The following is a 14,579-nucleotide window of genomic DNA, read 5'->3' as shown; positions in this document are numbered from 1 at the left end:
CGTCGATCTCCGCTACTATCGCCGTCTGCAGTGTGTCTGCTACCTTACTTTGCGTGGACGAAAAGAGACTCATATTTTAAAAATGGATTAAGTGTCAAGTGTTTGTTAAAAAAGTGAAAGTTTTGGCCAACAAGGCATTAATAAGGACACAAATGAGGATAGGCCTATGGACATTACAAGCCAGGTAACCTATTTATTACTTAAGCTCTTATAATATAATAATACTATTCATTGATTTCTGACTAGCAGTTTAGGCCCATAAAATATAATATCTCTCTCTATAAAATATATTTTTACAGTACTAATAATATAAAATTTTCTTTAAAACATATAATTCTTCTTATTTAAAGCTATTGATTCCCCAAAAAGTAATACAAATTTCCCTTCGCCAGTTTTCCTCAAAACTCGTATAAGTTATCTATAATTTTCAATATGGTTATTGACTTAATTTCAAATAATTATTCAATGAGCTTGGCTCTCATCATCAGCCCCACGTTGGGCGCCATGTCTTTGTGTCACGTTATTCTTTATATTTAAATAACGATTAGCCTCCTGCTTGGCATCAGTCGGTAAAGCATGAGATTTAATACAATTAGGTCGTGGTTTTCTAATAGTATTCAGTCTTAAAAAATCTTGATAGGCCTAGATATGGGCTTCTCCTATAACTCTTGTAATTCAATAAATAATAAATATATATATAAATGATACTTATACTATAGAGTTGAGGAATAAAAAATAAATTGCACACCATGAAAATTTCATACATATATTACATAAATAAGCAAAGATCAGTCGAGGCAAAAAATATATATATAGAGCGATAAAAAATATAATATAAAAATAGAACAATAATTGAAATCAATAAAAATATCACAGGCTAACTTTATATTCTAGATTTATGGCACGAATCATTACCATGTGCCTTTATCTTAAAATCATATGCATTCTTTTGCATGTAGCTGCGATATGCACTTGCTAATACTTGTCGACTTGGACAATTCAATCAAAAATATGTGCTCTAAGATCAGCTTGATAAATTAGCCACTAATAATCCAAATATATATTATATATTAAAATCTCTAGTATTTAGTAGATTTATTTGCATCTAATATACATTTTTATCTCAGGGTGCAAGATTCGGCACCTGACGGAATAGGTAGAGCCATTCATCTAGTGAATTAGAACTATTATAAATTATCGCAAATTGTATTGCAAAAAATTAAATATTATATGCATACGTTTGATAGCCTAGATTTCGTACTTCTTTGATTAATAGAAATTTCTAAAATATTGATCTATATTTTTCTTTCAATTAAATACCTTTAATACTAATTTTTACTTGCGCAAGTATTACTCTTATTAATTTCTCAATTTATAATAACCCTTTCGGCGAGCTAGCTTTGATCATCAGATTAATTCGAAGCACTAGGGCGCCCATCACTAAATTCAAATTTAATCACTCACGTGTCGAAAATCTTCTTGTAAGCCGCCGATGTCGATCCAACTCCATGTGGTCCGGGAATATGGTAGCCGGAATCGTCTCCTCCAAGGGGTTATAAATTTAATTAAAAATGAAAATGACTTCTGCTTCACAATAGCATCACGAAGTCTTTTAAGAAATTAAATAATTTACTTTAACTTTAACTTTTACAAAATCATTAGTAAGGTACTTCGCTCTAAAATATTTGGGGTCCTCTTATGGTGGCATTTGGCTGGCGAGTGCTGGTTCTTCCTTCTCAGGTTTTACAGATCCTCTTTCCGACTTTCAATTAGCATAAAATTTAAATATCTTAGTCCTCCGCCATTAAGTTCAAATAGATCTTACAAAAAATACCAAAATATTGCTTAGATTATATGATTAATAATTTCTTTGCATTCGAGCCAATCGATAACATAGATTATACAAACTTATAATACAAAAACTAGTACATTTATATAAATATATAGAAATATTTTTGAACTGGCCTACAGTTGCCGCCTATTAACTGCCGTTTTACTATTGGTGCATGCAAATTTTATTCGGTATTCATGCGCCTGGTAACTCTTATTTCCTGAATACATTAAATTATTTTTATTTGGTTTTTTATTTATGCTCTTTGCATGCTAGTTAATATTCTATACATTAATATTAATTCCATGCTACCTAATAATTAGCCACGTGGACGGGTGTTTTTTTCATATTGCACACCATCTGATTGCAATAAAGCTCTGCCAAGGGGTTTTGGTCAGATTCTATGTTCTTCGGTTTGATCGATCTCTAGGTCACCGATCCGTGAATACATGTACATAACCTCAATCTTCAAATATTTTATATAATAATCTATTTATGAGCAATAAACTCCCTTCAAATCCTTTTTAGGTTCTTGTACCATTTAGCCAGAACAAGCTGATGCTATCTTATCTTAGTTATTATCTATTTGGCGATATTAGCCAGTTACTTTATTTCAGACCTATTACTGTTTCTGTTAGGGCTTTTAGTCTACCCAGATTTAAGATGTTACAACTATCAATAGAATCCCATTGTGAACTATCAATAGAATCCCATTGTGTACTATCAATAGAATCCCATTGTATACTATTCTATGATACACCTATCTCTAAAGCGTTCATTTTCATAATGAGAAAGTTTTGTCTTTAGATTTTGAAGCTCTGTTAAATTGAACTTCTATTCCGGATTGTTTTTGAATATCCTCTGTCAGTAAACAAATCAAATCTTGTATGGTTTCATATGATTAAACTTCCTGGTTCTTTTTTCCGGCTTCTATTTTGTTTAGGCTTCTCGATTGAAGATCCAACTTACTCCAGTGAACTCTGTTGAAACTCATACTGTGAAATTTGTTTACAACGATAATCATCATGCTCCTTTCAGCTCAGGTGTTGGGAAGCTGATTGACCCAGTTTGATAATTAATAAATATTAGGAATTGTATAGAACTCATACAAGGTATGGAGATGTACTGAATCTATTGTCAAGGATTATTGGAACAGTAGGAACATTACACACCCACACGGAGAAATTTAATATTACTGTTGAAGTATTTATTATATCATTTTTCTTTTTGTAATAAGAATAGTATTTTTGAATTCTGATTGAAATAATCCTTATAAATTTCTAAATATATACTACAAGAACATAATATTACAGAAATTTACAGACTTTATAATGAATCCCATGTAATAATTATTGTAATCGTTGTCGATTCTCAGTCTTGAAAACCGGTATAACTGATGTGATATCAACTATCCATTCTTGTTAAAAATTATCGATAATGTTTTATTAGTCAAGAAAATACATATTTCCCAATGAATAATCAATTTTCATAATTGAAATTAAATATTTCAATAATCAGTTATATTTCTACATTTAAAAAACGATCTGGCAGCGTTGTAGAGCCAGAAAAGGATAGTACTATATGCTTTGTTGAATGATAGTGGAGGAAAGCAATTCCAATGTTAATCAAATATTGCCATTATAACGTGGACCTCACTATAAAATACTATGATCCAAAATAATTTATTGATATTGATCTTTGCTCTAAGGGGCTTGATTAGGCAACCCGCCAATCTCGTTTTGTTTTACTTCTAATGGAAAAAATACTATAGAGTAATAAAAAACTCATGGAGGTGTTTCTTCCAGCCACCCTTCATATTTTTACCCTTCCTCCTATTCCTCCACCTCCTCCTCCTCCTCCTCCTCCTCATCCTCCTCTTACTCCTCCTCCTCCTGTTTCTATCACCTCCTCCTTTTTCTCCTTCATCATCATCATCATCTTCTTCTTCTTCTTCTTCTTCTTCTTCTTCTTCTTCTTCTTCTTCTTCTCTTCTTCTTCTTCTTCTTCTTCTTCTCTTCTTCTTCTTCTTCTTCTTCTCCATCTCTTTTTCCTCATTCTATCTCTTTTCCTAGTCGCCCTCTGGAATTTGTTTTCGGAAAGCGAAAATTTGTTTACAATATCTTGCGTTGGAGTGTATCAGTATTTATGTACAGATTGTTAAATAATAATAGCAGTTCGGTCGTAGACAATAGCTGCTTAAGAATCCGGAATTGGTAGAGATTTAGAATGCCTGAAGCGTAATTGATCGTAGACGCCATGTGCTAAAAATAGATGTCGAAAATAGATTAGGAATAGCTGTGAATGGTTTCCGTATTTCGTTGAAAAGAGAGAGACAGAGTGTGGTAGAGTGGGAGGAAGAGAGGCTTTGAGAGAGAGCAAGAGTAATTAGTAACCTAAAGTAATCTCATAAATGAGGTAAAAGCACAACCCAATTCTTACAGGTTATGATTAAACAGGCCGAAGATTCAAATAGCTGTGATGAATAGACCTGTACTACAATGGACCTCGAAATAGTAAATAGTAAATAGGGAGTTAAGTAGCTTAAACTCCCTTGAAACGTCTATGTAACTTTGAACCTCTAAGTCCCGGTTGTACAACAGCCTGTTAATTTTTAACCGTGATTAATTTCACGAGAACCAATCAAAGAAGCCGTTTTAGAAGAGACAGCTTCTCTGATTAGTTCTCGTGGGATTAATCACGGTTAAAATTTAACAGGCTGTTGTGCAACCGGCACTATATATCATAACAGCCTCTACAACCTCTAATCTATCTATATAAAAGCGAAATAGCACTCACTCACTGACTGACTGACTGACTCATTCACTCGCAGAACTAAAAAATCTACCGGACCAAAAACGTTCAAATTTGGTAGAGATATGTATAGTTGGCCCTTTATAGGCATACTAAGAACGGATTTGAAAAAAATTCCAAAATCTGCGTTTTCTCAGTTTTATTGATAGCAAATGAACAAAACACTTTCAAATCCAGTACAGAAGCTCAGCTAGGGTGTAATAATGTTGTGTTAGAAGAATTTGCAATAACGTCAAGAATACGACCAATATTAGCGTTTTCCAGCGTTTTTTTGCTTTTTCTCAGATTTATCGAGAACAAATGAACAGAAATTGTTCACATTCAGTAAATTCAGTACAGAAGCTGAGCTAGGGTGTGATAATGATGTGTCAAAAGGAATTTGAAATCACGCCAAAAATACGCCCAAAATCTGCGTTTTTCCAGCGTTTTTGCGCTTTCTCAGCTTTATCGAGAACAAATGAACAAAAAATGTTCAAATTTAGTACAGTAGCTCAGCTAGGGTATAATAATGTTGTGTTAGAAGGAATTTGCAATAACGTAAAAGATACGCCCAAAATCAGCGTTTTTCCAGCGTTTTTTGCGTTTTCTCAGCTTTATCGAGAGCAAATGAACAGAAAATGTTCAAATTTACTACAGCAGCTCAGCTGGGGTGTCATAATGTTGTGTTAGACGGAATTTGAAATAACGCCAAAGATACACCCAAAATTAGCATTTTTTACGTTTTCTCAGTTATTTCATCAAGTGATAAGACAGAATTGAAGTGACAGAAAATTTTCAAATTTGGTTCAGTGGTTAAGCTGGGGTCTAAAAATGTTGTGATGAGGTGACTTTAATATGTCATCAAAGATACGCCCAAAATCAACGTTTTTCTTAGCTTTTCTGCGTTTTCTCAGTACTTTGACTTTCTGATGGAATGAAGCATGCCCAAATGAAAAATGCAGGCGAGCGAAGCGAGCCCGCTGATCCCATTTTTGGACGGTCCAGTCGGGGGTCCAGGGGGCGGAACCCCCTTGCTAGACGGATATGGCGTAGCGAAGCGAGCCTGAAGGCTAGTACTATAATAAAGGAAAGAACTGGCGTATACACGTACGGGATATGAAAACTATGTTTGACGCATCATCACGTCTGAACTACTGGACTGATTAACTTGAAATTTTTCATATTGATTCTTAATTAACCGATGATGGTTATAGCCCTTCAAGATTTCATCATGATTTAAATATATGTGAACTTTATTTATTAGAATTGTATTTTGAAACAAATAAATTGAAAATGAAATTTCACTGCAGTTTATTAGAGGTTGTAAGACAGTCTATTAATACAGGTGCCACCAAATATTTCGGTGTTTTCCTTCTAGTATTGGATACACTTTAATCTATCATAATTTCGTTACAAATTCCTGTTCAATAAATTCTGACAGTTTGCAGTGGACAGCAATATAATAAACTCTGGGATTTCCAGATTCTAAACAGTAGAACCGTTGGAGTGCCGGGGGGCATTCAGGTTATTAACAACAGCTAAACAAGTAATACAAACGAAAACAATATTATCTAAATAGCTCTATTTTGGATGACACCTCTCTAGCATGTTGTTATCAATCTATAATATACTGACTCCACTTCTTCTTCTTCTTCTTCTTCTTCTTCTTCTTCTTCTTCTTCTTCTTCTCCTTCATCTTCTTCTTCCTCTTTTCTTCTTCTTCTTCTTTTTCTTCGTCTTCTTCTTTTTTTCTTCTTCTTCTTTGATCCCTCCAATCATTAATCTATTCCAATCAATTCTCCATCATCTATACTAAAAAAATCTGGTGTGGTGCACTCACACAACTTTCCTTGCCGTTATGAAAATTGATCAACTGACGCTAGTGTTCCCGCGCATCTCAAGTCTACTTTTCTAAGATCTGAGCCAGCTGGTGAAAGGACAATAGCGCTGCAGACACACGAAGTCTGCTATCTCTTCATAGTGAATGATTTAATAGAATAAAACAGTTGCCAACAGTTTGCAATTGAATAATCTTATTTTCTCGAATTTAAAGCTTATTTTCGATTTCAGGTGAAAATGCTACTGAACATTAATTGTAAAGATTTTTATGCTCAATCTTTTCCACTCGAATTTTTCTGTTTAAATTGTATCTGAAGCCCGATAATTGGGAATCTAAAATCAAACTTTACCTAGATGGGGCGGAGCTCCTGAAATTTTTACAGATATGGGACTTTTGGCAGTTGATAGAGCTTAACAATGAATATTTTAGGTATGAATTTGATGAAAATCGTTGGAGCCATTTTCGAGAAAATCGCGAAAAACCCTGCTTTTAACAACATTTTCGCCATTTTAGCCGCCATCTTGAATTGCATTTGATCGAAATTGTTCGTGTCGGATCCTTATAGGGGAAGGACCTTATGCTCCAATTTCAAGTCATTCCGTTTATTGGAGATGAGATATCGTGTACACAGTCGCACATACACTCATTCACACACACACACACCACACACACACACACACCACACACACACACACACACACACACACACACCACACACACACACACACACACTCACTCACTCACACACACACACACACACACACACACACACACCACACACACACACACACCACACACACACACAACACACACACACACACACACACCACACACACACACACACACACACACAACACACACACACACACACACACACACACACCACACACACACACACAACACACACACACACACACCACACACACACACAACACACACACACACATACATACATACATACATACAGACCAATACCCAAAAACCACTTTTTCGGACTCAGGAGACCTTGAAACGTAAAAATCTGGAAATTGGGGTACCTTAATTTTTTCGGAAAGCAATACTTTCCTTACCTATGGTAATAGGACAAGGAAAGTAATTATAAAGAAAAGAACTGGCTTATACACGTACAGGATAGGAAAATTTGACGCATCATCAGGTCTGAACTATCGAGCTGATTAAGTTGAAATTTTGCATATAGATCATAATTAACCGGGGATAATTATGTTATAGGCCTATTTTCAATACTTCAAGATTTCATTACATCAAGTTTTCAGTTTGTCAAGTATAAAAATAGACGGGGCTCGGGTTACCTGTTAGTATAAACTAAATTCACTTATATGATATCACTCCCAATTCATATCACTACAGTGAGATCCACGTTATAATGACAGTAAAGAAAGATAGGAGAACAACGTTGCCGAAGCTCTGTCTCTTCAATGCCTTCTATAGACGGTAACTGATACAGGTTCATTGATGTAATATCAACTGTTCATTCTCGTTGAAAATAATCAATTATATTTTATTAAGCAAGAAATTATATTTTCCAATAATTTCATTATTAAGATGAGATATTTTTCCAATTGATCATCAATTCTACATTATTGAAAGTCAATCTGGCAACAAAGCAAAGCGAGAAAGAGATAACGCTAATGAATGAAAAAGACTAAGAAATTGTCAAAAAACCACTGATCTATTGATAATTAGAAAGACCGGTTTCGGTTATTACACCATTGTATTGTCTACCATTTCAGAGCTGGTTTATCAGAGATTGACAATGGTGTAATAACCGAAACCGGTCTTTCTAATTATCAATAAATCAGTAGTTTTTCGACAATTTCCTAGTCTTTTTCATTCAATATGAATTATTACCACAATATCAACTTCTCAACTACACAAAAAGATAACGCTATCTGCTTTGTTGAATGATAGACAAGGATAGCAAAAGTATTGTTAATGAAACACTGCCATTATAACGTGGACCTCACTATAGGCTGGAATTATGCACTGTTAACATTACTGAACAGCTACTATCATTTTATTGACATCCAATAATATTGTCACAGGAAATAGAATTTTAAATATTGAAATATTAAATTTGAAAGTATAATCATAGAGAAACAATAGCATAAGTAGATATCCCATGGTATAGAGCGTTTATGTCGCAACTTTCACTGTATCTCAAGCCGATAGTCCACGTAGTTCTTTCCTGTGAAGCTTTATGACGCTGGTAGTCTCTCACATTGTGCCGTTCATACACTCTTACCCGGTCAAAACAATAAAAATCGACAATAATCGACAGTAATCAGCTTGAGATAACAGTAAAAGTTGCGACATAAACGCCCCATACCATGGGATATCTACTTACGCTATTGTTTCTCTATGGTATAACCTTCAAATATAAACAAGTGTCTATGGATACTTTTGAAGTTCAATATACTTCTTATAAGAACTTGGAGGACATTCATCATAATTATGGATTGAGGATTGGTTAATCACTTATTCAGTGTTCTGTTCAAATCTATAATTTCGAATCAAATCATCCAATCTCCAAATCATATTTCAAGCAAAGAACACTACTTTAATTTGATATTTCTGCAATACAACATTAAGCTACACCAATTAGGCCTACTAATTACTTCCCCATCATTACCTCATTATTCTTCATGATATGCAAGTTAGTATTTCTATAGAAACGAAGGTTCAACTTGTCTTCTTTGAGTGTCATATTCTACAATACAGAAACTGATATTCCAGCCATTGTTTGAACAACAATCACTCCAGGTGTGAACATGACTGATTTCAATAGCAATACAAGTGTCAGTTAACTTTAAATAGAGGTGAGAGGTGGATGCATTATTTCCAGTGAAACGGGTGTCAGTAAATGTCAGTAAATACAGACACTGAATTCGACTACTGACAAGTAACTTCGACAGTAAATACTGTACAGCTACTGTCAAGTAAGTTCAAATAGCGCACCGCAGAAGGCCCACACTCATTATAGCCGAATGGTGTCAGTAAATAGGAGCTATTTTGTGACAGCAAAAGGCGGAGGGAGATAATGATAGACTTGGCGTTGAAGGTTGATAGGAGAAGAAAGATCTTCTTTTCAGGTTCTTGTTCATATTGTTCTTGGTCTTCGTCGTATTCTTCTTCTTCTTCTTCTTCCTCTTCTCCTCGACCTCCTCATTCTTGTCCGCCTTCTTCTTCCTCTTCTTCACCACCTCCTCCTTCTTCCTCTTCTTCTTCTTCTTCATCTTCCTTCCACGATACAAGGTTAACCTGGAAATCCATATGAGATAGAGCGCTCTACCTAATCTTAAGGTGCGTACAGATATACGCGCCGCGAACATGAGCAATTTACTTAATAAGCTGACTATATCTGTATTTTTACAGAAACGGTATAAGATATAGATATAAAAAGCTTGGCATCAGCTGATTAAAAGTGAATTGCTCATGTTTGGGGCGCGTATATTTTAGAGCCCATGTATATTTATCCTTTAGATTGTAGAGCACAAAAATACGCCCAGAGATTTTTTTGAATTAAACATCGAAATGGATTCAATCGGAAGATAACTTATTGTTGATCAAAAACTGAAATTTAACAGAATTGATTTTTCTATAACTTCTACTCATTTTTGCAAAATCATAACTCAATACTCATTGGAGATGGAGGGTTCTGAATGATCTCATTTTATTCAGAAGTTTACAATCTAAAAAAAGGCGGAAGCAAATTTTTCTGTCTGATTACTGGATTTGGCAGAAATAGCTGAAAACTGGAAAATGAACAAAAATTACGAGGTTTTTGGGCCAGCCTGTATCTAGCACAGAGAAATTTTGCATGGAGAAATCAGTTTTGCATTTCTCTCATGTATCGAAATAATATATTAAAAAATCAGAACTACAATATATATTGCAAGCACACCCCTTTTTCATGTCTATATTGACTGGACTAATCAATAGCTAACGGATTCCAAGCTACATCCTATTATATTCTATTACGACAGAAGGAGAAATAATATACAATATCGGAGCACAGAGCTTCGCTTTTTATGTTTAGACTATTTTTATTGATAAACAGAGCACAATTCTCTAAAATGATCGTGTTTATATTTCACAGCTGGCTATACGTCATCTTATGAACTTCGGGGATGCGATATTTTGATTTTTCACATACTCACTTTTTTACTATCCACAGCTGTTTCAGCCAAGGATGAATTATCCTTTTAATGTCGTTCAGCGAGTTTTCTCAAGGATGAGACCTAGTGCAATCGAATCTTTATATCATAAACCTACTATGATCCAAATTTCGAGAAAATCGTTAGAGCCGTTTTCGAGATCCGTTAATCATAAATAACCAGATATAAAAATTATAGCCAGATATAAAAATAACAAGATATATAAATACAGAAATTGCTTGCTTAATATAATAGGATTGATCATTCTATTGATAGTTTGAGAATGAAAGAGTTCGGGATTATAAGAAGGAAGGAGGAAGAAGATGGAAGATGATGGTTGGAGGAAGGAGAAGAAGAAGAAGAAGAAGAAGAAGAAGAAGAGAAGAAGAAGAAGAAGAAGAAGAAGAAGAAGAAGAAGAAGAAGAAGAAGAAGAAGCAGCAGAAGAAGAAGATGAAGGAGGAAGAGGAGACATTAGAAGACTGTAGACAGTAAAAAAAAATAAAAATGTTGATAGTTTGATATAGAAGGCGATAAGTTGATTTCACTGAAGCATACAACTGCACGAACAGGAGGTGTTACCAACACAGATCTGGTCAGGAGGTGTTACACCTCTGTGTGTGTGTACATTTTACAGTTACTGTGTACTGGTAACTGTGCCACGCACAGTACCGCGACTGCGCCTCTTAAGAAGCCACATTCTATTTGTCGACGCTGTACAGACCCGTCTCACAACAAAAGCCGACGCACATTAAATAATTTCCAGGTGTCAAGGAAGGGAGCCGACAAAGGGTGCTGCCAAACGGGGGGTGGTTCCCGAGAATAGCCGCCTCCCATTGGTCGAAGGGTGGTGGCCAGACCACGCCCCTCCCCACCACTCGGGAGAGACCAGAGTCCTAGTTTCAGTGGGCAGAAGGTCGACTCAGAAGGTTTCCGAACGTCTTAGCGGTAACACGTGCTCCGATGGTTCCTCTAGAAACCTTAGGTTCGAAGTGAAAGTCCACCAAGTTAATAACCATCGTGTGTTTTGTATCAGTAAATAGTGTATTAGAATTAAATTCTCTAAGTATAGGATTGTATCAGTTCGAGAGGATATTCGAATTAAATTCTCTCAAAGTGCAGTTTTCTTTCGTGTTGTGTACGAAGTTCCCATAGAGTCACAGTGGAGGAAAACAGTATGGTGAAGATAGACATTATCGAAAACCCCATAATGGCCCGTACGCCTTTAAAATCATCGTTCAGTATCAGTTCCATTCTCCCAGAAACGGCCAGTCGACCACCCAGTCCGCTGTCATCACCTGGCATCAGTTCCTCGGCGGAGATGAGCGACGTAGACGTGGAATCCGATCTGGATGTAACGGGGGATGGAGATACACCGCCACCCCTCGACTGCACCCTGTCCTCCTCACCGAAAGGAGAAGGTAAAGACGGGAAGACGACTGTCGAAAATGGGAAGACAAATGAGGAGAAGAAGAAAAACGAGAAGCCACCCTACAGTTACAACGCGTTAATCATGATGGCGATCAGACAGAGCCCCGAGAAGAGGTTAACTTTGAACGGAATCTACGAATACATCATGAGGAATTTCCCGTACTACCGTGACAACAAACAAGGCTGGCAGAACTCCATCAGACATAACCTCAGTTTGAACAAATGTTTTGTGAAAGTACCTCGCCATTACGACGACCCCGGTAAAGGCAACTACTGGATGTTGGACCCCAGCAGTGAGGATGTGTTCATCGGAGGTACCACGGGGAAGTTGAGGAGAAGGTCGACCGCAGCCTCCAGGAGTCGCCTGGCAGCCTTCAAGAGGACGGTCGTCCTGGGAGCGGCAGGTCTCTACCCGGGGGCACCAGGAGGCCCCTTCACGAATCCCGCGGGATGGGGGATATCACCCTTGGGACAACTCTACTGCAACCCGGCTGCCTTGTACCATCGTTACCCGGGTTACCCATACCCTGGACTTCTACAACCTCTACCAAAACCGACACCCATCCCCGCACATGCGTTCTCCATGGAGCGACTCCTGGGTGACACCACGACGAGCCCCCCGACCCCTAGTGGACCGCCTCCAGCTTCTATCGCCCTCAGACCCTCCGTGTATCCTCCCGGGTACCAGGACATCTACGCCACCCTCAGGCATCACCAGCAGATGGTGGCGGCGAGTTTACAACACCAGACGCAACCTCCAGTTACGACCTCGGCCTCCTCTAGTCCTGAGCCTCCACGGAGCCTCTTCAAGCCTGTCACCGTCCTCACACCCCGGCCCTCCAGCTAGGATACTCGTCATCTGTAAGTCGTTGCTAATTTATAAGTTATTGCTGTGATCTCTTTAAGTTCGTTTAGGTAGGTGATATATGACTGACTACTCTCCGATCGTTATTTATGTAGATTTATCAATTTTCTTTTAATTTTCAATTCTATCCAATGTTCTCCGATTGATAGTAGGTTGAATTTTCGTTTATGGACACCCTTAAAAACAATTTTTGTGTCTAATTGCATAGGTTGTAGGTTTATTTTCTATTTAATATTTCTTCAAAACGTTCCTTCTTTTCCCGTGTCCCAATTTTATAACAAGTAGGTTTAAAACTTGAGTTTTCGAACCAACCACCTTTGAATTGACTAGGTTGAAAGTTTTGTTAAACTGCACACAGTTGGAAATACCGTTTCTTTCTACATAATCACATAGCTAGTAGGTTTATTCCGTAGTTTAAATTATTCTCCTAATATTCAGTTTTGTTTCATGCCCTGATCATATTTCTAGTAATTTATTTATTTATCTATTACATTCCAAAATCACAATATCAAATTAATGATTGGGAGAGAATCAACAGGAGCTTGCTTTTCCAATAAAACACCTTGAGATCATTTAGAATAGCATATCAATTTTTTTTCTCAATAGGGTAACAAATATTATAAGATATGTTCAATATTACATTGATTTTAGGTCCAATTATTACAATTTATTCCTCGAAATAGAATGTGCTACGACCTATGGTTTATAATTGAAGATCAGATCAAATATGTAGTAAATCATAATCATACTATTTCATGTTTATTTCCCATCTCATTCAATCACCAAGTATAGCCTATTCTTCTATTACATTCCAGATATACAATAATTTCCATAGCAGAAAACAAATTTTTATCGTTGATTATTATCTGAAACTCATTCAATTTAATATATATCCACTGTGATTTGAATTATTGTAACAATAAGAAAGTTATGAGAACGCTTGCAACTTACTACATCTCTAGTAGCCCGGTATAATAATATTAATAGCCTACAAGTGGTATTATTTAGAAGCCAACAGATTTTCTACTAGACAGATTTAGCCTACAAACGTTTCTATCAAGTTTTATTAATAATATTACATAAAAGGACTGAGAAATTGTCAAAGAGCACAGATTTCATTAAAAGTAGAATAGAAACAGTACTCTTTCTATTACTTTCCTTGCCCTATTACCATAGGTTAGAAAAGTATTGCTTTCCAAAAATATTAATTTCAAGTTTCTAAACGCTTTCTAGTTTTCTATACGTTTCAAGGTCCCCTGAGTCTAAAAATATGATTAACTACCATAATAGCAGCTTCTCAACTAGGAAGTTCACCTACACAGAAAGTTTTATTGGTACGTTTGTACTAGTGAGTTTGTCACAGTATATTTATTCATTTTTTTACAAAAATTAAATTATTTCTATATATCCATCATTTCACTTCAGTTCAATTTAATATTATCAACAATGCGAGGTATAGACGATCACAACTGCTTTATCCATTGTACTTTGAAATATTTTTGATTCATTCTAATTCTCGAAGAAAACGATTCATTGATTCATTCCATGCTGATGAATCACGTCTTCATAGCCTTCATCCGCTATCTATTCCATTCTGGTCATGTGAATCACATTTTTCATAGAGTTTGACACTAGAGTCTATTACCGTT

The 14,579-nt window shown here is 36.1% G+C and overlaps 1 protein-coding gene across 1 annotated transcript; it reads left to right on the top strand.

Moving 5' to 3' along the window:
- The first annotated feature begins 11,574 nt into the window (after window positions 1-11,574).
- On the top strand, window positions 11,575-13,077 carry LOC111048320 (fork head domain transcription factor slp2-like). Its single transcript, XM_022334195.2, has one exon. The coding sequence runs from the start codon at window positions 11,812-11,814 to the stop codon at window positions 12,910-12,912; it is 1,101 nt and encodes a 366-aa protein (XP_022189887.2). The 5' UTR covers window positions 11,575-11,811; the 3' UTR covers window positions 12,913-13,077.
- The last annotated feature ends 1,502 nt before the right edge of the window (window positions 13,078-14,579 follow it).

Source organism: Nilaparvata lugens, chromosome 5, assembly GCF_014356525.2.
Source record: "Nilaparvata lugens isolate BPH chromosome 5, ASM1435652v1, whole genome shotgun sequence".
In the NCBI taxonomy this organism is placed as follows: Eukaryota; Metazoa; Arthropoda; class Insecta; order Hemiptera; family Delphacidae; genus Nilaparvata; species Nilaparvata lugens.
Note: the sequence above shows the minus strand (reverse complement) of the source record. Positions and strands in the feature narration are given on the sequence as shown.

Coding starts and splice junctions, on each gene's coding strand:
- LOC111048320 (XM_022334195.2), top strand. CDS start 11,812: ATGGTGAAGATAGACATTATCGAAAACCCCATAATGGCCCGTACGCCT.